Genomic DNA, 27,539 nt, shown 5'->3' with positions numbered 1-27,539 from the left:
CAGAGGGGGATGGTGGAACAGGGACATCACAGCCATGTCCCAAAGGGAAGGTCAGGGTGGACACATGGGAAAAGTGCCACCAGCTCAGGGGATAACTCAGCTTGGAGTTAATATTTAATCAGGGAAAAACACATAAATAGCTCATTCACACTTCTTTCCCTGCTCAGATCATCCCAGCAGCCACATCCCAGCCTGTGCTGATCCTTTGGTGGCAGTTTCCTGGCACAGTGCCCCAGACACCTCCAGATTTCCCAGCCTGGCTTTCCACCAGCATCCTTCTGGCAGGGAAAAGCCAAGGCCCAGGCAAGGAGGGATGTGGCCACAGTGCATCCTCTGCCCTCCAGCCTGTGCCATGAGGGACTCCATCACCCTCCACAAACCAGAGTGGGAATTAGCTCCCCAAAAATCCCAAACCTGGTTTGTGCCAGAGCCCCACCAGCAAACAGGATCCACACAGGATTTTCCTTTCCCTTCCTCCTGAAACAGGAGTTGGGCTTAAAAATTATGAAATTTGGGACCTTTCCCACCTGCCTTGGGTCACAAGGCCAAGATGTTTCTCTCTATGCCCAAGTCTAGGATAAAATGAGTTATAGGGTAAGTCATTAGGATTAGGGGCTGGAAAAAGCAGCCCCATAGTGAGAGTTGTGTGAAGGAGCAGGAATTTGCAATGCTGTCCTGAGGAAAAGTTGGAAAAGCAGCTGGGATGGGAAAAGCTGCCTCTGATCCTACTGGACCTTTAGGGGATGATTCCCAGCGTGGATCTGACCTCAAACCCAAGTGGCTGGAAACCAATCCCTGCCTGTGCAGTGGAGACAGGCGGGGATTTGCTGTGTGGGGGAACAGATGGGAGGAGGAGCCGCATGTAACAATTGATTTTCTGCTCTTATTGCTCCCTTTTTCCATTCTCACTGGAAACATTCCAACCCTGGCACAGCGCACCGAAGTCACTACAAAAGACCCTCTCAGGATCACCCCCCTCACGATTCCCACCCAAAAACCATCTTCCAAAGGAGTCCCCCCTCTGCCTCGCTCAAAGTCCACATTTGTGGGTTCCACAGGTTCCGAGGCCGGTGGGAGCAGGCGGAACTCTCGGTTTGGGGAGGTTCCTCCTGCTTTTGGTCCGGTTTGGGCTCCTGTCCTGGGCAGCTCTGGCCCGGGGTGACCCGGCTGTGCCCACGGAGCCGCTGTGTCCGTGCTCCGGGTGTCTTGGGCCGCTCGGCCCCGCGGGTGCCAGCGAGTGCCCAGGCTGCGGCTAATTCCTGCGGAGCGGGTGCCACATGGAGACGGGCTTGCGGAGCGTGGCCAGCATCTGGTTCCAGTGCGTGGTGCCCATGCCGCTGGCCGCCGGCCCGATCAGCACGTGGCCCGTGTTGTCCCCGCGCCCGTCCTCGCCGCCCTCGGCCACCGTCACGCGCAGGGACAGCTCCTGGGGACACGGGGCTGTCACCACACACACCCGGAGTGCCCTCTCCGTGGGGATGTGACAACACATCCCTGCATCGCCACACAGCCCTCTGTGCTCTCACCCTCTTACGCATCCCCCTCTTTCCCCCACATCCCCTAAATCCATCTTTGCCCCTGTCCACGTACCACACACACATCCACATCCTCCCCAAGAATCCCCCACACACATTCCCCCTCCAGCAGCCATTTCCACACATCCACCCCAAACCAGACCCACACACGCACAACTCCCACAGCTCCCAGAACCCCACACCCCCGGGAGCTCTCCACTGGTGGGTTTGGGGAGCTTGAGGAGCACTGGGATGTGCTCCCCATTCCCAGCTCCCCCTGACCTGGAGCACGATGGCGGGCACGGAGAAGATCATGGCCTCGTTGAACACGGGGTTGGTGTCTCCCCTCTTCACTGCCGTCTTCTTCTTGCTGATCTTCCTCCCGTCCTGCAGCAGGTACACCTTGACAAAGGGATCTGCTCGGAGGGCAGGAGAGGGATCAGCCAAGGGATCGGTCACACGTGTCCCCGGCCATGTGGAGAAAGTGGGGGGACCCTTTCTGTCCTCACAGGTATCCACTCCCATGTAGCAAACAGGATAAATCAGGAGAAGCCCCCCTTAGCTCACCTGCAGTCACCTTGCCATTGCTCCACACGAGGTTCTTGGCTTTGACCACCACCACCGTGAGCCGCTCGGCCGTGGGCAGGTAGCTCAGGGACAGCAGGATCTCCCCCACCGTGTCCACCGCCTGTGGGACACAACTCTCTGTTCACACCTCACTGCCCACCAGCACTGCAAGTTTCCTTCTGCTGAGCAGCTCTCAGGCCACTCTTTCCCAGTATAAATCCTGCCCTCCCCCCAAGTTACTATAAAACATATTGCCTGCAAGTAGTTGTAGGTGTACGCTTAGGTATCAGCTGTGAACATGGTAAATAATTGAAAATTTCTTGTAAATTCACTCTGTTAATGTGTGAATTCACTAGTCAGTACTATAATCTTTAGGATTGGAGCCTGTTCCATCAGCTCTTACAAGTACAAAACAGAGCACTCAAAGTGAAACCCCTTGCTTTGCCACTAAACCACCCCCACTCGAACTTCCTCCAGAATTCTTCTTTTTTCTTTTTCCTATATTTTTACTGCTGTTTCCTTTCTCCTCCCCATTTTCCTCAACACCCCAAGTGAAAAACAAAATTCCCTAAATACTCCTCCAGCATCTACAACGCCCGAACTCCGAGGACGCAAACACATCCCGCTGTGCCAGCGGGGAGACAGGGCGCTCCTGCTCACCTTGTTGGTGTCCTGCAGGTAGAGCCAGGCGGTGAAGGGACGCGCTGCCAGCTCCAGGTCGGAGAGTTTGAGCTCGGCCACGCCCGTGCTGACGCTGCGCTCGTCCTCGTCCACGCCGAAGACGGAGAAGCGCAGGCTGTTCTCCTCCAGCGCCGCCGGGTCCAGCGGCACCGAGAAGCGCTCGTCGAATGCCACCGAGTAGGAGCTCCTCTGGATCTGCCGCGGGAGGGGGATAGCCCTGGAACTCTACTGGAACTCTCAAAATCCTGGAATTCCCAGCCCTAAACCCCGGGAATTTCAGCCCCAAAATCCTGGGAATTCCAGCCCCAAAACTCTGGGAATTCTGGCGTGAAAACTCTGGGACTTCCAAGCTTTGAAGTCATAGAATTCCATCTCAAAAACCCTGGGAATTTCAGCCCCAAAATCCTTGGAACTTTTTGACTCAAACCGTTGGAATTCTGGCAAGGGGGTTTTCAGTGTTTCCTTCAGGGATTTTTTGAGTTTTCTGCAGAGATTTTTTTGTTTTGGGGTTGTTGTTTTTGGTTTTTTTCAGGGATTTTCGAGGCGATTTTCGGGAATTCCCAAGGTTTGGGTCCTTAAAATCCAAGGATTTGGGGGCTGAATTTTTCAGAATTTTAAGGTTTAAATTCCCAGGGTTCTGTGGCTGCGATTCCCAGGATTTTGGGGCTAAAAATCCCAAGATTTTCAGGCTGAAATTCTGGGAGTTCTATCTTGGAATCCCCAGGTTTTTGGGGCCAGAATTCCTGGGGTTTGAGTCATAAAATTCCCAAGATTTTGGGGCTGAAATTCCCAGGATTTTGGGGCTGGAATTCCCAGGGTTCCAGGCTGAGTATTCCAGGATTTAGGGGCCAAAATTTCCAGGTTTTTAGGGCCAGAATTCCTGGGATTTTGGGACGGGAATTCACAGGATTTGGGTCTTAAAATTCCAAGGATTTGGGAGATAATTTTAGGATTTTGGGGCTGAAATTCCCGGGGTTTAGTTGAGCTGCATTCCCGGGGGAATTGCGAGGAGCGCAGGGAGGGCACGCCCCATCCCATCGGGATGATTTATTGCCGACCTGACCACAGCAACTGCTCGGCCATTGGGGTGAGAATCGGGGCTGTGACCTCCCCCAGTGGGTGTTAATTCTTTTAATTAGAGAATCAGCCTTGCCCCAGTACTCTCAGACACATCCCAAACCCCTGGGAGGGTGGATGCTCATCCAGCTTGGCCATATCAGGCAACAGGATTTATGGTACAAGGTGTGACCCCAAGCTCTTCTCCAAGCAGAACCAACTCCTGAATGTGCCCAGGGGGAATGAGGCTAATGTTGTTCCTGTTCACATTATTCCTTGGGAACAGAGGCAGCAGCAGCTCCCGTGGTTCATCCTGCAGGTGCAGATCCCAAAGAACTGGCCAAGGGGAAATGCCCTGAAATCGTGGGTTTAGGGATTTATTTTCCCCTACTCCAGCCCTGTTTTAGCATCCAAGATATCACAGGCAAACCAGGGGTTTTTCCCAAGGGATGGAAGCCTTGGAAAGCACAGAGCAAAGTGGATCCACCACTCCCCAACGCCACCCAAATTCGGGAGAAGGGACCCCTCTGTGGGGCTGTTCCACCAAAAGCCCCCCAGGAGAGGGCTCATCTCCCCCAAGGACTCTCTCATGTCTAAGTCTGCTCCTAACCCTGCTCCATCCCTGGGATGAAGGACACAAAGGCAGCACCTGCCATTCCTGCTCTCCCACTGGATTCCACCAACCTCCAGAGTCCCCAGGGGATTGAAGTTCCTCTGTGTGAAGAGTAGATTTTATAGCCCTACAGATTTTACAGACTGTCTGTCTGCAGCCCACGCTGTATTTTGGGAGCTCTGGATCAAGTACAACCAAACAGGAGCTGCTATTTAAAATCCCTCCAGAAGCACTGGAGGGGGAAAAAAAAGCAGCTAGGCCTTCATCCATGGCCTTGGGGCAGCCAAGGAGCTAAATTGTGCTGGTGAATTATAAATAATGACACTAAATAATAAATAACTCCAGAGCATAAATAAAGAGCCAGAGATTTGGATGGGAAAATGGTCTAAAAGGGCACTGTGGAAATATTTAGGAGGCAGCAGTCAGTTTGTGGGGATGGAGCAGCATCTCCACCCCAGTGGAGAGGTGCCTTATTGGGGTGAAAATTCCCACTCCTTGCTGGAATATCCTGATTAGATCAAACTGACTCTGCAATAAAGCAGGTGCTGGAAGAAAACAGAGGCTCCTGCTTTCCAAAAGCAACTTTTGAGGCACTCAAAAAGAGAGGTTTTTGCCCCAGATCCAACTCTGGTTGTGGCTGTCAGAACTGCCACATGGATTTTCCACTGCCACATCCTTTGTGGGGAGTGAAAAGTGTTAGGGCTGCTGTGGGAAGGAGAGGGGAATGTGGGGCCATGGCAAGACACCAGCAGCACCAGCCCAAACTGCCACTGCCACCCAAATCCCACCCCAGGCCACTTCCTGCACATGCCACAGTGTCCTTTCCACAGCAGGGACAGTCAAGCAGGAAAACTTGCCACCAGTCATGCTCAGAGATGACAAAGTCAGCCCAAATCCCAGCCAAGGGGGGGACATTCCTGCCTCTGCCAGGTCTCTGATGTGCAAACCCACCTGGGACACCCCTCAAAATCCTGTGTCAGTGCAGAGCTCTCTCCCAAATCCAGTCACTGCTGTGGGGGAGTAGAGACCCACATCCTGCCTTGGACTCCCTACTCCAAACCCTGTCACTGCCCTGGGGGAGCTGATATCCCACAAACCCTGTGCCAGCCATTTCTGATCCTGCCACTCCTGGAGCTCCCTGCTCCCAAACCCCACCACTGCCTTGGGAATGAGGCCAAGGGACGCCGCCACCCAACCCCCGAGTTTGTGTAGAGCAGTCCGTGGGGGGCTCTGGGTGGGAATGAGGGGCTCACCCGGGAGATGCCCACGATCTGCTCTGCCGGGAGGAGGCTGATCCGCATGAAGCAGGACTCGAAGCGCGCGTCCTCCTTCTCCAGCAGGTCCTTGCCCTGCAGCAGCGTCACGTGCAGGGCGGCCGCCCTCCCGTCGTACTCCATGGACACCTCCACCTGCCCCACCGTGAAATCCTGCCCAAAGTTGTTCCCGATGGACGAGATGGAGTTGAGGGAGTCGGCCGAGATGGATTTCCGCAGGGGGCCGTAGTGGGCCAGGCCCAGCTCTCTGCCCATCAGCTCCAGGCTGCCCAGCTCCTGGATGCTCTCCAAGGTGTCCTCTGCCCTCAGGCTGCTCCTGCGGGACGAAGAGCTCCGACCTGGCGCCCGCTGCGTGCCCGGGACCAGCCCTCGCTGCCAGGGAAAGGAAAGCAGGCGCTGCCATCCCATCCCATCCCATCCCATCCCATCCCATCCCATCCCATCCCATCCCATCCCATCCCATCCCATCCCATCCCATCCCATCCCATCCCATCCCATCCCGGACAGCTGGGCTTCTCCGCCGCCTCCTTGGATGCATCCCGGCCCCTGCCTGGCCTCAAGCTGCCGCGGCAGCGAGCCCGGAGCTTCCCGCAGCTCCCAAAAGCTCCGACAGCACCAGGCTGTCGCGGGGGGATCCAGCAGGTATTCCCACCCCTCCAGCATCCCGCGGGCTGCAAAGGGAAGGAGACAAACGCAGCTTCCTTCCCCCTTTACCTTGCTCCTGATGTCCGGGCACGCCGCTCCGTACTTCTGCTCCAGGTACCGATAGTCATAATTGGGGAAGGGGGAAGGGGCCGGGTAGCTCCCGGAGCGCCAGAGCTTCCACAGGTTGATGGCTGCGATTCCCAGCAGCGCCAAGGCGCCGGCGGCGTAGAGCCCGATCTCCCAGCGCGGCGGGCTGGAGGCCACTGCGGGGAACAGGGGGCTCCGTGAGCCGCTCACAATCCCGGGAATGAGCCTCGGCCGCTCCCTCGGCTCCAAGCTCCGAGGATGGGATGGGATGGGCCGAGGGGGGGATAAACCGCTGCTCCCACCCGGGGGGCTGCAAACAAGTCAGGTAGAGGCTCTGCCAGCCAAAAAATGACAGCGCAGGCTTGGCTTTCCCGGGAGATGAAGTTCTCCTGTGTCCCAGCCCCGCTTCCCAGCGGGAAGTGCCTGTGTCACTCCCGAGGTGCCTCTGCCCCGCTGATAGATATGCCCAGAGCACATCTGCATCGCCCTCGGCTCAGCTGCTGCCTGGAGATGCCAGGAAAAGCCGGGAGTAGGGAAAAACCAAAGGAAAAGCTGTTGGAAAGAGGCAGAGCCCCGCGGGTGCCGCCGGAGCGAGCGGGGAGGGAGCGCCGGGCTCGGTTCCTGCTGCATTGCACCAGCCTCCATCACTCCCGCACCGAACCGGCACCGAGCGGCACCGCCAAAGCGGCGAGGAGAGGATTCCTCATCCCGGAGAGTGCCGGGCATCCTCCGGCACCATCCGCCGCAGCGCTCCCTCCTTCGGAGCCGGAAAAAGCCCCAAGCCAGGCTGAACTCCCACATCGCATCCGAGCGCAGGGACAACCTGCTGCTCCCCCCAGCCCTCCTCCAGCGGCAACAGCAGAAGGAGCTGAGTATTCGCATCCCGGGAGCAGCCCACAGGTTAAATATTGGGATGGGACCCGGGTCCTGCCTCATCCACCCCGACCCGCACCCTTAAAGGGCTCTGCTTCATCCCTGCATCCCGGCTAAGGAAGCTGCGGGAAGCAGTTGGAGGTTTCCCGTGCCAGAGCTCTCAGGCTCCTGCTGTGGTGGAGAATTGGGAACGAAAATTAAAATATTTTACTGGCTCCCACCTCTGAGGAACTCCGAGAGCAAATCCCAGCTGAACTGGAATCTGCTTCCCCCTCATTCCTGCTCGTTTCCGAGGGCTGAGCACCCATGTTGGAAAACTTGGGAGGTTTTAAGGGTTTTACCCTTGTTTTTTGAAACAAAACCCAGCGGGCACGTGGAGCAGAGAATTCTCCCGATGGAAAGCAGCGAGGAGCAGCCAACCCTTCCCCAAAAGAACCTCGGTGTGAGCGCCAGCAGTTCTGCCCCAAACCCTCCCGGGCTCCCTGGGGAGGACTCACCACTGAAGCGGGATCTGCTTACGTGCCCAGTGTCCATGGCAAACGCTCCCTGCGAGCGGGACAGCCTGGAATGCACGAGAGACAGCGTTAGGATGAAGGGAAGGACTCCGAAATTGAATGCCTTGGGATTTTCCAGCAGGGACGCTCCATCACTGCTCCCCCTCCATCTCTCCCAGCCTTGGCTCCTCTTCCAGGAGCCGAGCAAACGCGCTGAAGCCTCTCAGGCACCAGGCAGGAGCTGAAGGAGCGACAGGAACGCTCGGGAAGGGGCAGAGCCGCTCGATTAACCTCGGGAGCCTTTGAACGGGCGACATTCCCAACATCTCTGTGTGTGGACATCCCCCCTCCAGGAGTCCTCAAAGCTGCTTTCCAGCTGAAATATTCCTTTGCCTCCTGCAGTTTCCCAACCTCTCCCGAGGCTCTTGCCCTGGCCCCAGCCGAGAGGGGCAGCCCCTTTCCCTCATTTTGGGGTCTCTGCAAGGTTTAGGGGATGTTGTTCCCCAGGAATCAGCTCCTGCAGCAGGAAAGCCTTCCCCCCAAAAAGGGTTTTTCCCAGTCAAGTCGAAAGGAAGCTGCTCTCCCAGGCAGATCCCAGGCACCACAGATGCTGAGGGGGATTTATCCAAGCTATTGCTGCTATGGAAAGGGAGGTTTGGCATCCCCAAAAACACCCAACAAGCAAATCCAAGGGGAACTGAGCAGCACCTCCTGTTCCCTGGCATCCATGCCAAGGAATCACAGACCAGGGAGAGCTGTGGGATCCCACAGAACCCCAGGGGGAACCAACCTCAGCACTGCACCCCCCACACCTCCCTCAGAGCCCTCCAGAATTCCCAAAACCCACTCAGGGAGCTGGATTGGTCCTGGACAGATGGTTCTGCAATATTGGGGCCTCACCTTCCCCTTAGGTGCTCACAGCCTCAGGCACTGGATGGTTTTAGGGATCAACTCCCCCAAAACCACCCAGGCTTGGATTGTAACAGGCAAAAGTGGGAATTTCACAGCATGGAATATCAGCTGTGCTGGCCTGACCCCCTCTGCAGGGGCACATCCTTGGGGTAGCAGGAGGAAGGGGAGCCCTAAATGTAACCCAGAGTGACAGGGATGCTGGGATGGGGCTGGGAGATGCCCAGTTCCTCCCCACCCTCCTCCCCCTGGCACAAATCTCCCTGTGCAGTGGATAAACCAGTCCGACCCTGGCTGAGAACGTGCGGAGCTCATTTTATGGGCTGAGCTCAGCTCAAGGTCCACTTTGCTGAAAATTGGCATCTTAACAAAGCAACATGATGGAGATTTATCCTAAACTGCCTCTTCTTATGCCCTGAAAAACTCCCATGTCCAAGCAAGGTGCTGTGTTCCTCTTCCTGCTTCCCAATTATTTTTAATATGAAAATAACAAAGTTTTCAGGACTGACTTTCCCTGCAAGAGGACAAGCATCCTCTTTAAACTCCCTCCATCTCTTCCCAATTTCTTCTGGAAATTAGAAGGAATTTCTAATTTTTCTTTCCTTTCAGAGCTTCTGTCCCCAAAACCTCCCTCTCTAATGAGCTCTAAGCAGTGAGTTAAGCAGATTTCCAAGGCATCACCTGGAAAGAGACTGCAGTGCTCAGCACTGGGATGAAACCCAGAGGTATTTTCCTATTAGGAAAACAGCATCAATCTCTCCTGAGCGAGGAAACGGGGGTGGAGGTGCTCAGGGAAGGATTTATGGCTTTTTTTCTGTTAACTAAGCTCTTCCCTGGAGCATTGCATGGAGCTGCTCTGACATCCCCCTGACCTGCTGCTCAAATCCCTGGGAAATCAAGCCTGAGAGAAGGTAAGGGGCTCTGCTCTCCCACTCCTGGCACCACAGGGATTGATGGATTTTTCACCCACGGGCCCCAAGATCAGGCTGCAGAGCCCCAGGTTTGGGGTGCAGAGACCCAGAAAGGGGTGAAGAGCCCCAGGTTTGGGGTGCAGAGCCCTCTCCACCCATCCCAACACCTCAATGCTGGGGTCAGGGCAGCTTCATTTTCCTTGGGAGCTGCTGCAGAGCTCAGGTCCCTTTTCCTGCTTGGAGGGACAATAAAACAGCTCAACGAGGGAGAGAAAAACAGCATCAAAGCCACCTGGAAAAGGGGGTCCCCAGCCTTCATGGGGTTGTCACCTCACTGCTGCCAAGGCCAAAGGCACTGAAACCCCAACTGCTGGTCCCAAAGCACCTGGCTATGACCCCCCCTGAGCACACTGCAGCCCACAAACATCCCAATCCAAGTTCCAGCGATCTGCATGCTCATCCTCCCTCGCTGTCCTGCCCCAGGCAGCCGTGGCCGGTGTGCTGAGCCCGGCTGGACTCAGCTCAGCGCTGGTGCCGGTCCTGCAGCGCTGCTCTGCCCCTTCCCTCCTCTCCAGCCCTGCCTGGCCTCCATCCGCAGGGCACGGAACCGGGATGGAGTTTGCTCCTGGCACGAATAAAGGCGCATCCCAAACTTGCCGAAACAGAAGGATTTGGGCTCTGCTCTCACCCATCGCCCTCGCATCCCACCCAAACCGGCGACCCCGCGCTTTACCTGGACAGCTACAAATCCTCAGGGATCCGCGGGGAGCCCCGGGCGGCCCCGGCATCCGCCGAGCTGTGTCCGCTCCCACGGCGGAGGGGGGGCCCTGCGACCCCCGGGCTCGGGCAGAGCCCCCGGGGGTCCCGAGCTCAGCCCCGGGCTCCACGGGTCTCCCCCAGCCCGGGCCGCTTCCCGGCCGCGGGGAGCGGGCCGAGCCCCGCCGCTGCCCGGGGGTGCCCGCGGGTGCAGAGCCCAGCCCCGGGATGCGGGATGTCCCCCGGAGCCGGGATGCTGCCCGGAGCTGCGGGACCGGGAGCGGCTCCGCTCCTCGCCCAGCCCAGCCCGGGGCGGAGCCGCCGCTCATCCGTGCCATGAGCTGGGCGGTCTCTGCGCCTTCCGGACCCTCCCCGGGCCCCGGCACAGCCTGCGGACCCCGGGGCTCTCACTCTGGTTGGCCTGCCACGATCCCAGCGCTCCTGACGAGCTTGCCATAAAAAAAACCCAAACAAACCAACAAACCTTTGCAAACGCGCCCCAAATCCCAGCCAGGAGTGAGGAGGGACAATGCCGGATCCCTCACCCCAGACCCTCTGCTGTGTGCTTGCCCAAATCCCCAGATCCCACTTCCCAGGGACTCCCTGCTCCATCCCATCGCATCTCTCCAGCTGCTCCTCCCCACGGACCCTGACGAGTGTTTCTCTCCCCTTGTTCCTCTGAGGGTGCAGAGCCCCTTGGAATCTCTGGATCAGCCGAATCCTTGGGCTCTCTTCCAGCTGTGTGTCCCTCCTGGCCACTGGCACACCTGGGGCTGTCCAACAAGGTCTTGGCTTTGGGGGTTCCTAAGAAAAAACATCAGATCCTCTCCCTCTGCAGCAGAAAGTGGAACCTTTTGGGATGTGGCCTCAAAAACCCCTTGGATAGTTTGGCTCCATGCCCACCACACCATGACCATTGAAAAGAAAAACTGTGCCTTCACAACCCTCCTGTGGGATCTTCCCTTTCCTTGCCTTCATATCCATCCATGGCTTCAGCCACCTCACTTTAAAGTCAGGCATAAGCAGCAAGGAGAAATTTCAGACATCAGGGGAAACACTTCGCTTGGAGAAAATGGAATAATTGCAATTTTGTGGAGAAAAACACCCACACAACCTGAGAAAAAGTGGGGTCAGGGGCCACAGAGCAGTGTGACATTCCAGAGGACCTGTAATTCCCAGGAACACCTACATTCAGTCACAGGGACACTCTATGCTGGCTGCAGGCTCCCTGCTCTGGAAAGATCCAGGGAGGACAACCGAGAGATGCTCCCATCATACTCCTGGTAGGAAGTTGTTTTTTCAGAGAGAAAACACAGCAAGTTTTGACTGTACCAAAAACACTGCCTGGATAGGAGAGCTGCCAAGGCTCCTTTCCATGAAGTTTCCTGGCTCTTCCTCTGGGTACAGCTGGAAAAGAGCAGGCCATGGTCCTTCCCCATTTCCCAAAACTCCTCTGGCTCCCCAGGGATGTGGCAAGATGTCCCTCTACAGGACAGCCTGGGACCCAGCATCCTCCAGCAGGGCACCTCAGGGCTCACCACTCCAGACTGGGCAAAAGTGACCCAGAGCTGTTTCCAGATGGGATTGGATCAGGCTGAGGTTTGGAAATCTCCAAGCTGGGCAGCCTCACATAGACAACTCACCTACTAAAATCCCCTCCTTTTTAAAGCAAACACTTACCTTTGGCTGAGTTCCATGAAATGGATGTGCCCACAGGTGGGAGACCTGCTCCAGGTGAGCTGGACTCTCCTGTGTGGAAGCAGGAGCCAGCCACCTCTGCCCTCTCCACTGGGAGGGTCCCATTCTAGGCCATGCCAGATGTTATTCCCACGAGGACTCTGGGCTTCCTTCCATCTCCTCCCTATGAGGCAGATTTGAGCACTGCTCTGACATGATCACAAAAGGATTCCTAAATCCAGGTGAGTTTGCAGTGACCAGAGCCCAGCTTTTCCTGAAAACCTGGACACATTCCTTACCTCAAGGCCCAGCATCCATCCACCCATCCTGTGTGCTGGAAGGGACACAGCACGAGCCCCCTCAGCCCCCTGGCTCTGTGTGTGAGGTGACAAGGCAGGACCACAGGCACACATTGTCCCAAAGGACCAACTAGCACACAGAACTACATGGACAGGATCCAGACTATCCCTGGGATCCCTTGGATGCAGACAGATGAGTTGGTGGTTCATGTATGAGGCCAAAGCTCCCACATCTTTCTGGATATTCCTCACCAGGTGTTGCCAGTGCAGGTAAGTGGCCCTTTGGTGGGAGGGGGGTGCAGCCACCTGGCCACCTCCCCAGCTGAGGATTCCCAACTTCCAGACTCACTTTGTATAGGTGGAAAGTATTTGAGACACTAAAGCTGGGGATGTTGGCTGTCATTCCCATACAAGACCAAACCAGAGTAAAAACCCAGATGTGTGCTGGGCAGCAACCTCCTGCCACTACCAAAGTTTGGGGCTGCACTCTTGGAATTGTACTGTGGTGCTTGTGTCATTTTCTTCTGGATAAACACCTCCCTGAAAAACCAGCCAGATTGGATTAAGCAGTGACAGGGCGACGTCAGTGCCCGGGACAGCCACGCAAGGGCTCGGAGCACAGGATACAGAATCCATGTGGATCAGTGGAGCTCTCCCATTTGGAATAATGACCTGGGGAAACAAAGCAGCCCAGGCTTCCAGCTCCCTTCCGGGATGCTGAGTCACCAGCAGGAACACTGCCTGGCTCAGATGCACCCGGCTGTGCCGTGCCAGGGACGTGCTCGGCCTGGGCCTGCTGCTGGCACTGGGGACACAGATGGGGCTGTGACACTGCAGGCACCAGCTTTCCCAGAAAGCCCTCACTCTGGAGCCATCCTGGAAGGAACAGGGCAGTGACAGAGCTCTGCCAGAGCCCAGAGCAAACCCCTGCGGTGAGGACACAAACCCAGCCGAGGACAAAGCAAAGAACTCCAGACCGACGGACACTCCCAGTGTCTGCTTGTGACACATTTTACTCCGCAGAGCGAAGGCAGTTTGACCTTTCTCAATTCACCTTCCCTTACATTTAAGAGATGACCGAGACTAAGAGAGAAATTAGAAATAAGACTAAGGAGCAGCTGTCTGTCTCCCCGGAGCTGGGACCCAGCACCCACGTGCCGGGGACGTTGGAAGTCAGTGGGATGCCCTGTGGAGGGGCTGGATCAGCAGTGTAGTGTGGTACATCCTGTGCAAGGAACGCAGCTCGGCCACACGTCCCCGTGTCCCCGTCACCTCGCTGACGCTTCACCCAATCCTCCTCCACAGCTCCAGGTAGTTCCAGCAGGAAGAACACAATTCCTTTCCCATGCCTGGTCTCTGTACGCTCCGAAACAAGTGTTCCTAATGCCCAAAGGCCCCACGGGGCTCTCAGTTCCCTGGGAGTGGAGCAGCAGATCCCTGGTGCCGTGCTCTGAGCCCCACCTCCACTCCTGGCTCCGAGGAAGAGGCCCCGCCCCAGGCGGGGTCAGGCTGACCTCCCTCCACACACAGCCTTCCTCCAGCCCTGCCCAGGTGACACCAGGAGAGAGGGGCTGTGTCAGCGCCATCCTCCCCCGAGAGGACCCCCACACGCCGGAACTAACAATGACAATTAGGAGTTAGGTAGGGTAAGGGTGGGACTGTGCACCACGAGTTCCTGTCAGCGCCGTGTCCGCGCTCAGAGCTTCCTCTCCCGCAGTTTGTTCCCGTTGGGCTCTTCCAGCAGGGCTGGGTGTCCATCCCCGTTGCTCAGGCATTTGTCCCTCTCGTGCCTGTGCTCCTGCTTCTGCCGCCGGATCTCCTTGTACCGCAGGGTGATGTCCCTGCAACACACACAGCACACAGCTGAGCCTGCGGGAAGAACGGCAAGGGATGCTCTGCACAGAGCTTCCTGGGGATAACAACTCACTGGAGCCTCTGGCTGGGCATTCCTACAATTGCTGATGGCATTGATTCACTGGCAGTTTGTGTTTCTGGCTGGTGGCCTGGCTCTTCCCACCTCTGCCAGAGCAGCTAATCCTGCAGGAGCAGCCAGTGCTGCTCTCTCTGCACAGCACTGCATCTCAAACAATCGTGGAATGGTTTGGGTTGAAAGGGATCCTAAAGCCCATCCCATTCCACCCCCTGCCATGGCCAGGGACACCTTCCACTAGCCCAGGCTGCTCCACCCAACCTGGCCTTGGACACTCCAGGGATGGGGCAGCCACAGCTTCTCCTGTGCCAGGCCTCAGCACCCTCATTTTTCCCCACACCACATCTAACCCTGCTCTGTCAGTGCAGAGCCATTGCCCCTTGTCCTGTCCCTCCAGCCCCTGATACTCAGAGTCCATCTCCAATTTCCTTGTGGGACCCTTCCAATACTGGAAGGCTGCTAATTCCTTAGGCCCTGTGCAGCTGCTTTCCACGATCCAGACAGGAAACTGCCAGGATCAGGCCCAGAGAACTCCCTGTTTATTTCAGAACTTTCACCCACCAGGAGAACTGTGCTCTCTCCCCAGGCTGTCCCAGGGAGCACATTTGAGGATGGGGGTTGAACAGATCCTCCTAAAACCCTGGCCAGCCCCAAATGCAGCTCCACCCACCGAATAAAGAAGCGCCAGGCTGTCCAGGTGAGCACCAGGATAATCCCCAGGATCCAGCACTGGGTGATGTAGAAGGGCAGGGAGAGGGTGAGCGTGTAGGGATCGTACTTGACCACAATCAGGAACTCTGTGGCAGTAATAGCAGCAACCAGCCAGGCCTGCTGGCCCAGCTTCTTGTGGAACTTCCTGCAGGAGAAACACAGACAAAAACACTTCACTGCTGTACAATGAGGGATGTGGAGAAATCTGCACGAAAAGACAGCTGGGGCAGTGACTTCATTCAGCTTTGCACAGTCCTGTAAGTCTAGCTCAGATCACACATGCACTAGGCTCTGCAGGATGACATCTCAGAGGCTCTAAAAGCAAGGGAAGTTCAACTTCATCACCACACAATGCAGGGAAGTGTCCCCATTCCCAGGTAAACGATTCTCTGACCAGCCTGAAAACAGATGATGTTCAGGGTATGGCTCCAAACAGGAGCTTCTCACACATGAGGCCCAGAGACACATTTGACACCAATTTGTAGTTCAAGTAACACCAAACCATCCAAATACACTGGGAAAAAATATGGAATAAATCAAGTGTAGGTGATTGCTGATGCAGAGGGGACGAGTGCATTCCATCTTAAACAGTATCCTGCCTGGATCAGCTCAGATGAAAGAGCTGCAGCAACTGCTCCAGGTGGTGACAGATTAAATGGTCAGAGACCAGACCTAACCCACATGCAGAGAGATGAAAAGAAGCAGCAGATCTCTCACAGGGAATTTCAGCTGCAGGGATGATGAAGGCAGCTTTCTGCTCTGCTGGGCTGCTTCCTCCTCTGCCATCCCTTCCCTGACAACAGAATCAAAGATAACCCCAACACAAGCACTGGGCAGCCCCCAAGGCTGCTGAGGAAGAGAGATGGTTTCCTGCCCTAATACTCAGGAGAAATGCAAAAGATTGTTCTTGTGATGAAGGAGAGAAAAATTCACAGCCTTGATGCAGACTCCTTGGAGGTGACAGGAAGATTCCAATCAGGAATGTGTGACTAGGTCAAATGCTACTAACACATCAAGACACTCCTGGTCAGGAACACTTCACACATCCAGTCCTTGGGAACTTGGAGGCAGCATGTGGTGTGTGAGGGCTGGAGAAAGTTTCACCCCTCCTCTGGGACTATCACAATTCCAGGCACTACACTGTCACCATGCTCAGCCCAAGGCTCTGCAAACAGAGCCCCAGAACTGCCAGTGGATACTCAGAATTCTGAATGGGAAAAAGAATTCTTCATGTTGGAATTTCACTGCTTTCTAGACCCAACATTGCAGGGCTGGATGAATAGAGCTCTCAGTTCATCCCAGACAATTCCATCATCACCAGACAAGGCAGAGAGCCACATTTTTGCCAAGGAAGGGCAATGGAATACTCCAATCTTTGAGCATTAAGAGTTTCCAAAAGGAAAAGGTAAGCAAGATTTCCTATGTGATGTAAGTTGGGAGTCTCTGGTACATTCCCAGCAGGAATAAAGCACTGACTTTTTAAAATACAACCACGGACCAAATCATGCTTGCCCTGCTTTTCCCCTACAAAACACCAAGGGAAGAATCCTGAAGGATCCTTGGCTTGAAATGATGTGAAAGTGAAGCTGGTAAATAGGAGCAGATCCTCTCTGCCTGGATGGCCTGGAATGCAGGAGGGAATCACAAAACCCTCTGCAGAGAAGGTACCAGGTAAGAGTGGGTGCTCAGCTCTGCCCTTCTGCAGGAGCAGCCTGATGTCAGCTCTGGGGGCATCAAGCAGAGCCAGGAACCCCAGGATGTGGGGCAGTCACCTCCCCCAGCAGGGAAGGTGGTGGCAGTGATGGGGACGTGCAGCTCAGGATGAGCAGCTCCAGCTCACGGAAAGAACCAGGGATGAGGATGGCTCTCCCAAAATCCAGTGTTATGCCATGAGGTTGAACAGAGGGCAAAAGAGCTTTTCCAACCCCAACACAAGAAGATGAATGGTGCTAAGGAGAGGAGCTCTGCAGCGAGGCAGAGACTCTTCTTACCTGTGAGTTGGAGGCACGTCCCAAACCAGTAGGTCCAACACCAAGGGCAGGGCATCCTGCCCCTGCGGAATGTCCTGAATTCCGACTAAGCAATGTGGGCTGGCCCTTCTTCCCAGCTCTAGGAGTCAAAGCCTTGCAAGGCAAACTGATCTTCAGACCATGTTGGAACCCTAAATTCTGAACACAGACACTTTTTTTGGTCAGCAACAGACAATGAACACCCCTGGAAACCAGGCGGTGCCTTAGGCTGAGGATGTGGGCTCAGGCAGGTTGTGACATTAAAAGAAAAGGTGATTTTGAGAACAAAGCTTTCTCAGCTCTCTCATGGTCTGCAGAAACAAAAGCAGCGAGGACAGATATGATGCTGAGGTGGGAACAGTCTCAAGTACATGCACTGCTGTGTGTGGTGCCTCACCTGCAGCACATCCTACTACTGAGGGCTCTGACCTGCAAGAGGATGCCAGGAGAGCTCCAGAGAGCCAGGGGGAAGACAGCTTAAGGAAAGAAGTGCCTTTAAGAACCATGTTTTTTTAATCTGGGCCCCAGTGTCCTCAGAGGGCACATCCAAGGACTGCAGCTCCTGGCTCTTGGCCTGGAATCAGGAGCACAGTGCTCCTCTGCCCACAAGCCAGGGGCACTCCAGCTCATTTCCACACTCCCTTCTCCACAGAGAGATCATTTACCAGCCACTGAGGTTAACACAGAGCACACACAGTGCCCTTAGCAACAGCTGCTCTCTGACCAGGGGGCGTGAGAGTGGTACTCCAAAACAAAGGAACACCAAGCAGATGCTTTGGGATGTTTTGTCCCTGACAAGCTGAACTGGTGCCCGAGATGGATGCCAGCAAGCTGGAGCAAGTTCAAAACAAAGCACGTGGAGCTGGAGATGGGAAGGGCAGAGAGGTGGGGCTTACGGGTCATCCATGAAGTCGTAGATCTCCCTCATGGCCACTCCTCCCACGTTGACAAAAAACACGAGGCGTAGCAGCACCAAGTAGTGTTCAGGGGGCATCCACAGCACAAACTTCAGGTAAAACGTGTTCAGCTCTGCCAATAAAAACTGGGAGAAGGGACATTGGAGTTACACTTGGAGAATACCACTGGATGAAGCCTGGAATGCCCCTCTCTCCCTGTGCACTTCTCAGCCCTGCTCAGTATCACCAAGTGAACCATCAGTACTGACCCAAAACCAGCTGGGTGTTTAAACATTTTTCTATGTCAGAAGAGGTACTAGAAATCACAACAAAAAGCTGGACAAGCAAAAAATTGCTTGTCAAATTTCAAGCAAGTTTTTGAACTTCAAACGAAGAGCCCAAAGTACCTGCACAAACACTCTTGAGATTTGAGGACAAATCCCAAAAGCACAGTTTTTCCTTTCCCTGTCCTTTAAAACCCAGCTGAGGGAGCCCTACCATAACAAGAGGCATGAGCTGCACATCTTGGGGGGCTGGGCTGGGCTCTATTTTCTGTTATGCAAACTCAACCTCCAAGCCAACTTGGGAAAGTTGATTATAAATTAAGAGCAAAACGTTCTCTCGAGCAGCTGCCCTGGCAGTGTGCTTAAGGGAGCAGAGAGACACCAGATTGTCACTTCAAAAGAAGTGATAACAAAGGGCATTAAGCACTGCTGAAGCCCAAGGAGTGAGCCAGAACCTGAAGCTGCTTAGAACCAGCTGAAAGAAACATAATGCCACAGTCCAGTACAAATTCACTGGGATCTCTGCTGCAGCAGCACCCAAACCCCAATTCCTTCAGGGTGCAAACAGCAACCTTTTGGGGAAACTTCTATTTTATTTATACTCTTTTAGTCCTCCCACCAAGCAGGCCTGGTGTGCCACGTGAGCTTGGCCAACATATCCTACAGCAGGAATCAGGTGCTGGGAGCTTTTTCTGGCAAAATAGAGTTCTGTCCTGTGCCACTGAACCTGGTTCATGCCCAGTGCCCCTGGATCACCACAAGTGCCACAGGGATGGATTTAGTTAAATTTCACAGCTGCTGGGTTGAGATAAGTTTGAGTTGCTCGGAACAGAGCCAAATGACATCCCATGGACAGCACAAAGGCCAAAATACTGTGGCTGACAAAAGGGCAGAAGTGGGAAAAAGGCATTTAAACTGCCCAGGATACCCTCCCTATCAGTCTCACATGGGTGACAAGTTCAGTTTCACAGGCACAGGAATGAATTTCAGATGCTGCAATTCCACCCACTCAGATGGTGTGTGTACAGTAAAATGTAAAAAAAAAAAAAAAAAAAAAAAAAAAAAAAAAAAAAAAAAAAAAAAAAAAAAAAAGAAAAATCTAGGCGAACTGAATGATTTAAGCAGATCTGTGCTTCAGGACTGAGCTCAGAGGAGCCTGAGGCCTCGGATACAGCCCTTTCCAGCTGTAATGTGACCTGTACCTGCATAAAACTGAGGGATTTGAGCTACTTTCACCCACAGCCAATGCTTTGGGGAACAGCAAACTGCTGGACACCCAAAGAACCCAGTTTATATTGCTCCTTTGCCAGCAACAGTGAGCAGGAAGCAAGGACAACCCTTTCTGCAGTGAATCTGCCACCACTCCCAGAGACACAGCCCTGCTCTGCAGGACTGGGGAGGGATCCCTCCTGGCCTCAGCTTCAGGAACACCCCCAGAGCTGCAACCTGAGGTAGAGAAGGGCCAGAGAGGTGCCCTCACCACGAAGATGATGCCACAGACGGCGAGCCACCTGCGCAGGCTGGATGCTGGCTTCCACTCAAACTTCACCCAGCTGTACGGGGTGAACTGGAACACAATCCTCTTCATCTTGCCTCTGGAAAAAAGCACAATAACCACTGCAGCTTGAAGGAAAAGCAGGCAAGAGGCATCTGCCAGAGTTTCTGTTTGAGACACCAGTTCAGATATGCAAAATGCCTCTGTTTACTCCATTAAAATCACAACTTAATGAGATTAGCTCTGAGCTTGTTATTTTAATTATCAATTTAAGCTTTAATATACTACACACTGTTGCAAGCAGTTCTGCTCTGCTCAGCAAAGACACTACCATGGGTCATTACTGGTACACTACAAGGGATTTATTAAATTTTAATTTCCAGTGTCCCAGTTCCTGTGAAGTTCTGGTTACTAGGGAATGCAAAAAGACCAAACAGATCCTTGCTGTGAATGGGAGTATGATGCAGCTTGGATTCCTGCACCTTCTTAAACCATTGCATCAAATCAGCTCACTTCCACAGCATGCCCTCACTCCCAGCCAGGAGATGCTTGGGACACAAAGGTGCATTTCCAACATTCCCATTCACAAGGTGAATAAAACCCTCCAACAAACCTCCCTGCAGCAATAATTCACTGGATCCTGGAGTCACCTGAACACACAGGAATTCTTTAATCCATATTAACCCAAACAGAACAACCAAGCTCTTGAACAGATGCCCAACCCTTGTGCTGTGCCTGTGGAACTCCCACCTCCTCAACTTACTTGTAGGTTGGAATGTTCCAGAGTCCTTGCCACTTGTAGGTTTTCAAGGAAAGCCAGGACAAGGTCTTCATCCCACAGTAAATTCCTAACCCGTTACATAAGATCACATCCATTATCCACTGGAAGGAGAAACACAGGAATGATGCTGGGGAAGGAACACTAGAGCTTGGGAAAGGGAATCACAACAGGCAGACCCCTGCATTCCAAGGAATGGGACAGTGTTAATTCCACAGGTTTTCTGAAGGCTAAATAGCTTGGCTTGAGGTCTCTAATAATGCACTGATTTTTGAAAATGCAGCCATGGAGCAAATAATTTCAAGCTTGGGCCATTCCCAAAATCCATCCAAACACAGCTTCAGAGCTGTGTGGCCTCACTGCATGGAATTCTGATCCCTCTGACACCAACTCAGACCTCACAAGAAAATAAAACACAACTTTAAAAGGTGCCCCTTTAAATTCCCACCAAGTTTTGCCTTTCTCTGAATTTTGGGCTTTATTGCTTTGCACCATCATTTTGAATATTTGAAAATGTTCAGATTTAGATTCTCCTTCTGGTGTGAAAGGAACCATGTTCAAGTGTTTGTAACACACAAAATTACAGAAACAGTGACAAGCATGTTACAAAGTCAACAGGAGCAGTCACACACAGCGATACAATTCAGCTCTCACCACTTCCCAGCCCTCCCTGTAAAATCTGTTTTCCCAAACAGACCCTGATCCCTGCAGTACATACGTGATCCCACCAGCATTCACTGAAGTTTGGGAGCTGGTGCTCCAGGCTGTACTCCAGGAACTCAAACATGACACTGATGATCATGCACATCCACCAGTCCCGAATCATCAGAGTCTGAAGGGAGAAAAAAGTCTGTTAAACAGCTGCTAAAAAACATCTACAGCTGTAGATCTTCTAGTCTCCAGTATCCAGAAAGGATCAGGAAACTCAGGACAGCTTTATTTTCATGATGTGATGAAATGCTCACAGGCCTCTCAACTTATCAACACTACCAGCACAAGAGACAGGAATGACACTGAAGAAAATCCCCTCCACCCCAGCCAAAACCAGCACAGGAGTGCAGATTATGATAAATTCTGGTAAAATGGGATTCAGCAGGAGGGAAATTAGTTACATGCATAGAATTACTGGGTGCTCAACCACCACAGGCAGCATCTAACAGTGCTCAGAAAAGGCTTTTCAGAGCCTTTTATGGGCTCTAAACGACTCCAAGGCCACAATAATTTCGGATGAATGAGGCCCATTCATTCTCAATATTGCCATACTGGTGCTTGGAGATTTGGGGGGAAAAAAACCAAACACAAGCCCATCTCTGTTTATTGAGACAACACATTCAGCTTCCAGCTTTTAATAGAGAAATTAGTTAATATTTAACATATTTAAGAGAAAAATATGCTATGGCCCAAAGGAAATCCAGCAGCCAGTCTCCTTCCAGCTGGGCAGCCCAGGTTCTAATGCAATTCTCTTCAAAGAAAAGCATTCAGGTTTTTCAATTTTGGAATTCAGTTCTTTAACAGAACAAGCTGAAGTCCAGATCTCCCTATGCCCATCAAATTCACCTCTGGTTTTGAGGCATCCCCCAAACTACTCACAGAACATATCTGCACTTTTAAACAAAAATACAAACAAACAGTTCCAGCTTGTTTTTAAAACAGTCAAGCTGTCAGTTTGTTATTTAAATATCAAACACAAACAAGATCTGCAGGGGACAAAATCTCCTGAGTTAATCAGTCTGCTTGGGTTAAAAAAGGTAATATTTAGACCAAAGTAATTAGCAAAGCACTGTTGAATGTTCTGCCAGAGACAGGCACACCTGAAATTCCTTCCACAGTTAGTTGACACTGACTAAAAAATAACAGAAATTAAACCACTGCCCATTCAACAGTTTAAAATCCTGATCTGATTCTGCTGGGAAAGCAGCAACAGCAACATCTGTGTTTGGGAATATCAGTGTCACTGCCAGCCCCACACTCCACTTCCAAAGGTCATTCCAGCATTTCTGTTGCTAGAGGAATTAAGTTCTTTATTGATCTGACCCCAGGATGAATCCCTGTGGAGGGAGGAAGGAACCTGTTGATGTAACAAAGCTCTGGAAAAATGAGGTGGCCTAAAAGGGGAGGAGACAGGAAACAAAAGGGGAAAAAAGGCTTTTCACATATTGATATGTATTTCCATGTATTACAAACAGCCTGGTTTAAGTGGCCAAGGCTTGGCACCACAAAAGCAGCAGCACTGAGGCTTTGGCAATAGAGGAGCAGAGTCCTCAAGGTGAAATGAGCCATTCTTACCTTCAGGTACCACCCAAAAAAGTGAGCAGGAACAAATCCATCCAGCTTGTCCTGAAAACCAAGGAGAGAGAGAAGGTCATAGCCTTATATATATATATATATTTTTTTTTTTTTTTCTCCAAGAAAAATGCAGCAATAAACTTCTGGTGTTTTTCACACATGAATACTTGCATTCCTTCAGCAAGAAGGAATTCAGCAGAGCTTCTTAAATCTTACCAGCCCTGCCAGTCCCTGGGCATAGTGCCTTTCCCTCTACTTCAATAAGATCCCAGTTATTCCAGTTTTTGATGCACTGAAGATTTACAGGGCAGACCCAAAGGATTTGGGTGCTCCTCACTCCACACAATCAGGTAGCTGTAAATAATCATCATTCCATCATTCCTTGAACTTCTGTCAGTGGGAAACCTGATGGCTTTTAGGACTCAGAAAAGTGCTGTTGGAGCAACCTGCACTATGGAAGGTGTCCTTGCCCATGGCAGGGGATGGGGCTACATCATCTTTCCATCCCAAACCATTCTGGGATTCTGTGGTGCAGCTTTAGGGCTTTGTGCCTCAGGGGGGCTGAGGAGAAGACTCCTCAAGCACACAAAGAAATCGAGACTCTGAGGGGAAAATTTCACAGCAATGAGCTGAGAAAGAAGAGCTGTTGAACAGTTCAGCCCTGGGCAATCAGGTAATTTGGATCAGAGAAACACACCTCCATCTGATGGACAGGAAAAGTCAAGAGAAGAGAAATAAAGAGGCTGAAGAGTCAGTCATAGGCTGTGCTCTGATTCAGCACTCAGCTAGACTCACAACTGCACTCTGAAGAGTTCCATTAAGCAGCTTTTACCCAAGAGAAGCCATTAGTGAGTTTGTTCCTTACCCAGATGTTGTGGAAGGGGTCAGTTCCATTGCCAGGGTCATAAATCAGGCAGTTTCCCCCATAGTCTCTCTCTGGCAGAGGAACCCCTAAATGGGGGTCAATGTACTTCATGAACTGCCTCCCATCCTGCACAGTCTGCAAGGGAACACAGAAACACAGGACCCCCTGAAGGATTCACACACAGAAGGCACAATCAGAATTAAGGCCAACACTGATCTTCAAATTGACCTTTTTTCAAATTTGCTGTGGAACAATTCTTGGAAAAAAGCCAGGCCTTGAAATACCCAACACACACTCCTGACTTGGAGTCTCTAATCCTAAATAGTAAGGGGAAAAAACAGCTACAGAATGACCTTAAAGATGAAAAATCAGTGAGCTTTAACTCTTTACTCCAAGCCACTCCTCTGTGCTCTTCATATTTCCCAGAACCTTCACATAGCTCATCCTTCCCAAAAACCATTTCCAGTAAGGTCCCATGCAAACAGCAAAAAGAAATCATCAAAATCACCAGAATGTGAACTCCTCTGTCACTAAATCAGCCACATATTTGCTGGGCATTGATTTCCCAAGAGAATCACTCAGTGGTGTGGTCACAGCTTGACCCTGGAAAACCTGTGATGTCCAAAGCCAAAATTAATTAATAGAGTAATAATAAAATTATAGAATAAACAGCTGAAGTCACATGAACTCTGGGACAAATTTCAGCCACAAGCAAGCTTGGATCTGCTGTCAGGAGTCCAACCACCTGCAGACTCAGCAGAATTTAACCTTATTTCAACCTGGGCAAGGCAATGATGTATTTTTAGCAAAGAGCTGAGCAACAGCAGGGAGTTCCTTAACCACTAAATCTCTGCTGACACCACTTGCTGCCACAGGGAAGCAAAGCCATTCCAGGCTTTTCTCCTGGAATTCAGAACTACACCAGTACAATCAATAAAAATTACTCAGTCTGACTGCAACTACTCAGGAATATCATGCTCAAGGATGGCTGAAAAAAAAACTAGAAAAACCCAGGATGACCAGCTCCACTTTTTTCAAGCTCACATGGCCTCTAAGAGGCAACACATTTAAAAAAACAAAAAAAGCATTCCTCATCCTTTTCTCATTCAAAATTATTTTTAGAGCTGCCTGATGAGTATATTGTCTCAAAATATTTAATTTTAACTTCTGAGAATTTTAAAAGTCAGGGGGAAATCCTGAGTTTACTAGAAGACAAAATATAGCAAAATATGGTCAAAAAAGAACATGGCAAAACTGTTTAAGTTGGAAGCACCAAGGGTATGACTTTATATGAAAAACCTCCTCAGCAGCTGCCACCACACAAAGATGGGTGTGAAGTTTTGGTTCATTGCAAAACTCCCACAAAGAACCTGTCACTCCAGATGAAAGGTATTTCCAAAGGTGAAACCAGGAGAATTCCCCCCAGGTCACACACAGCCCATCAGGGCAGAGACTGGACTATGAAACAGCAGCTCATCTAAAATCACTTCAACAGGGTGACTGGAGGTCAGAGCAGGTGAAATATTTTTGTATTATCATTTCCCTCAGCCTCATAGTCTCATTAAACAGCCTAATGATTCCATCTCACAAAAATGAGCAACTCCTGTAGTCAGCAGGAAAAAAAACCACTACAATAGAGTTGATCTCCACATGGAAGTGGCATTTAGGAGCTGGAGGTGTCAGTCACTCACCTGGAAGAGGATGAAGATGAGGAAGAGCTCATAGACCACACTGACACACAGCCAAAACCTCCAGTAAGCTGCAGAGAGAAACAGAGGATGTCAGCAGCTTTGGAGCAAACCATACATTAATTATTCATTTATTTCAATATCATGGAATCCTGGAATGCCTTGTACTGGGAGGGACCTGAAAGCCCATCTCATTTCACCCCCTGCCATGGGCAGGGACACCTTCCAGTGTCCCAGGTTGCCCCATGCCCAACCTGCCTGGAACACTTCCAGGGATGGGCAGCCACAGCTTCTCTGGAAACCAATTCCATTCCAGGACATGCTCCCACCACAGAATTATAATTCCCAGCTGCCAAGCACAGTGCTCCCCACCCTCCCTCAGGGACACAACCAGAAAGGATCCCCAACTCCCACACAGGCTGCTGTGTAAGTCTGCTGGAATTGCTCAGGCACTGACCTGGATCTGGGAGAAGGGATCCAGACCCAGAACACTTCAACCCAACAAACTCAGCAGTCAGGAAGCAGAAGGAATGTGCCACCTGCAATGCTTTCCAGCAGGTCTTGGAGAACCTGATCCTCTTCCTGTACTTTCTCCCTGCTCCCAGGTGACCTGACCTGTCCAACCTTGGCTATACCAGACACACCCAAATCAGGCTGGAGCTGTGTTTGGCAGCCCAGGTTTCAGCCTGAGGACAAGGTCGTGTCCCCACAGGGCAGAAAGCATGAAGATAATTCAAAACCCTGAAGAGAATTTCACTTTTATTTGGAATGAAATTAAAAATAAGCAGACCAAAGGTTCAGCAGGTGCTGGATGCACCTGAGATCACCTGGCACTCTCCAGAATAAATGTCATGCAAAGCTCAGCTGCTTCAGAGCTCTCCCCAGACGTGTGATTACAGATCTGCACACACCTCACTGACACCTGAATGCAAAGGGTGCCCAAATTACAGTGTCTGCACTTTCAGCTCTCCTGACAGGCTCAGCCCTTGGGTCACAGGCCATCCTGGATGGGGTTCTGTGCTCATCCATGCTCCTGATCCATCCCAGAGCCAGGTGCTGTTCCATGCAGTGGATTCTGAACCCCCTCAGGGTTCCTGTTTCCTGCCCTGAGAGGCTGATGCAGAGCCAGGGTGGCTACAGACACAGACCCAAAGATTCCACACAAGGGAATTCAGGAAAACTTGACACATTCTGGGTGGATACTGAAATTCCAAAAACAGGACACACCATTCTTGGGATGAGACCTGCCCTCAGGTGTTTCCTGGTTATAAATGGAGCTCTCCTTCCTCAGGTCCATGGGGGTGATGGAGAGGAATCCCAACAGGGTTTGCCAGGAAACCAAGACCCTCAGGCCTGGCTTGAGAATTTCTCTCTGTTAATTCCAAGGCAATGTAGGCACTTTGGTGTTCAAAGCAAGGCCAAGCATAAATGATACAAGAATGAAACCAACAGAGGCTTACAAACAAAGTTATCAGCTCAGAACCCCAAATCAACTCCCCATGGAGCTCCTCAGATGCTTTCTCCTAAAACATGTCTTTATCAGTTCAGCCTCAAGTAGGAAAAAAATTCTTAAAAAAACAGTAAGAAAAAAAATCTAAACCAAAAATACCAACAAACTTGACACATTTTTAAAAGCAGTCTCTGACACCATCATTAAAAGAATGTGGAAAGTGGGACCTTCCACAAAATTCATTTAATCAGAATCACCTATTTTATGCTTCTGGGAAATAAAAAAGGCAGGTTTGGCTTGGAGAAGAGCAGCTCAGAGCTCTGTGACAGCTTTCACCTGCTTGTACTTCCAGAATGCAGCTTAGGAAAAACCAAACAGGAAAAAAAATATCCTCCATTGGTCACAGGATTATTTGGAAGACAGGAGCCTCTTCCCAAATTGGCACCATATTCAAGCCAGCAGGGGGAATTAATTTTTAACCACCACACTTCTCCCATCTTGAAATGTCACCGCCAGGCACCTAAAAATGCTGTTTTTTCTAACCCATAAACCTTGTACCAGAGATTTTACACTGCTCACAGTCAGCCATGTGACACTGCTCCTCAAAGTGATGTACACACAGAAAGCAGAAAAATCTAAATCCTTATCTGAGCTTTTATTCCCCTCTGTACACAGGGCTGTGGCAACTGCTCAGAAAAAAAAAAAAAAAATTAAAAATTGAGATCTGGTTCTGATTTAGTGATTTAGTGCTGTGGTTCCTCCTCAGCTCACAGAGGTTCTGAACACACTCA

General features: G+C 51.8%; 2 protein-coding genes across 4 annotated transcripts in view; both read right to left on the bottom strand.

The window, feature by feature from the left end:
• Window positions 1-466: 466 nt before the first annotated feature.
• On the bottom strand, window positions 467-10,923 carry SYT12 (synaptotagmin 12). 2 transcript variants are annotated; one of them, XM_079307948.1, is made up of 8 exons: window positions 10,358-10,923; window positions 7,808-7,872; window positions 6,420-6,613; window positions 5,685-6,077; window positions 2,742-2,957; window positions 2,082-2,202; window positions 1,797-1,930; window positions 625-1,426 (listed from the first exon to the last, which is right to left on the bottom strand). In XM_079307948.1, exons 2-8 carry the CDS (start codon window positions 7,842-7,844, stop codon window positions 1,253-1,255), a joined length of 1,269 nt encoding a protein of 422 aa, XP_079164074.1. In that variant the 5' UTR covers window positions 7,845-7,872; window positions 10,358-10,923; the 3' UTR covers window positions 625-1,252. The 2 variants fall into 2 exon arrangements, with proteins under 2 accessions (XP_079164073.1, XP_079164074.1); XM_079307947.1 differs by having other exon boundaries at window positions 467-1,426; window positions 7,808-10,458.
• A 2,428-nt stretch (window positions 10,924-13,351) lies between these two features.
• The window catches only part of PTDSS2 (phosphatidylserine synthase 2), a 29,502-nt gene continuing 15,314 nt past the window's right edge, over window positions 13,352-27,539 (bottom strand). For both annotated transcript variants that reach the window (XM_079307945.1, XM_079307946.1), the window contains exons 4-12: window positions 25,302-25,369; window positions 23,611-23,745; window positions 22,746-22,796; window positions 21,178-21,291; window positions 20,445-20,563; window positions 19,667-19,781; window positions 17,903-18,048; window positions 14,957-15,142; window positions 13,352-14,197 (exon numbers count right to left, since the gene is read on the bottom strand). In XM_079307945.1, coding sequence (XP_079164071.1) covers window positions 14,053-14,197; window positions 14,957-15,142; window positions 17,903-18,048; window positions 19,667-19,781; window positions 20,445-20,563; window positions 21,178-21,291; window positions 22,746-22,796; window positions 23,611-23,745; window positions 25,302-25,369 — 1,079 coding nt within the window. In that variant the 3' untranslated portion in view covers window positions 13,352-14,052. The remainder of the gene's footprint in view (window positions 14,198-14,956; window positions 15,143-17,902; window positions 18,049-19,666; window positions 19,782-20,444; window positions 20,564-21,177; window positions 21,292-22,745; window positions 22,797-23,610; window positions 23,746-25,301; window positions 25,370-27,539) is intronic.

Source organism: Erithacus rubecula (assembly GCF_903797595.1).
Source record: "Erithacus rubecula genome assembly, chromosome: 6".
NCBI classification, from domain to species: domain Eukaryota; kingdom Metazoa; phylum Chordata; class Aves; order Passeriformes; family Muscicapidae; genus Erithacus; species Erithacus rubecula.
The sequence above is the reverse complement of the archived record's forward strand: the minus strand, read 5'-3'. Positions and strand labels throughout refer to the sequence as shown.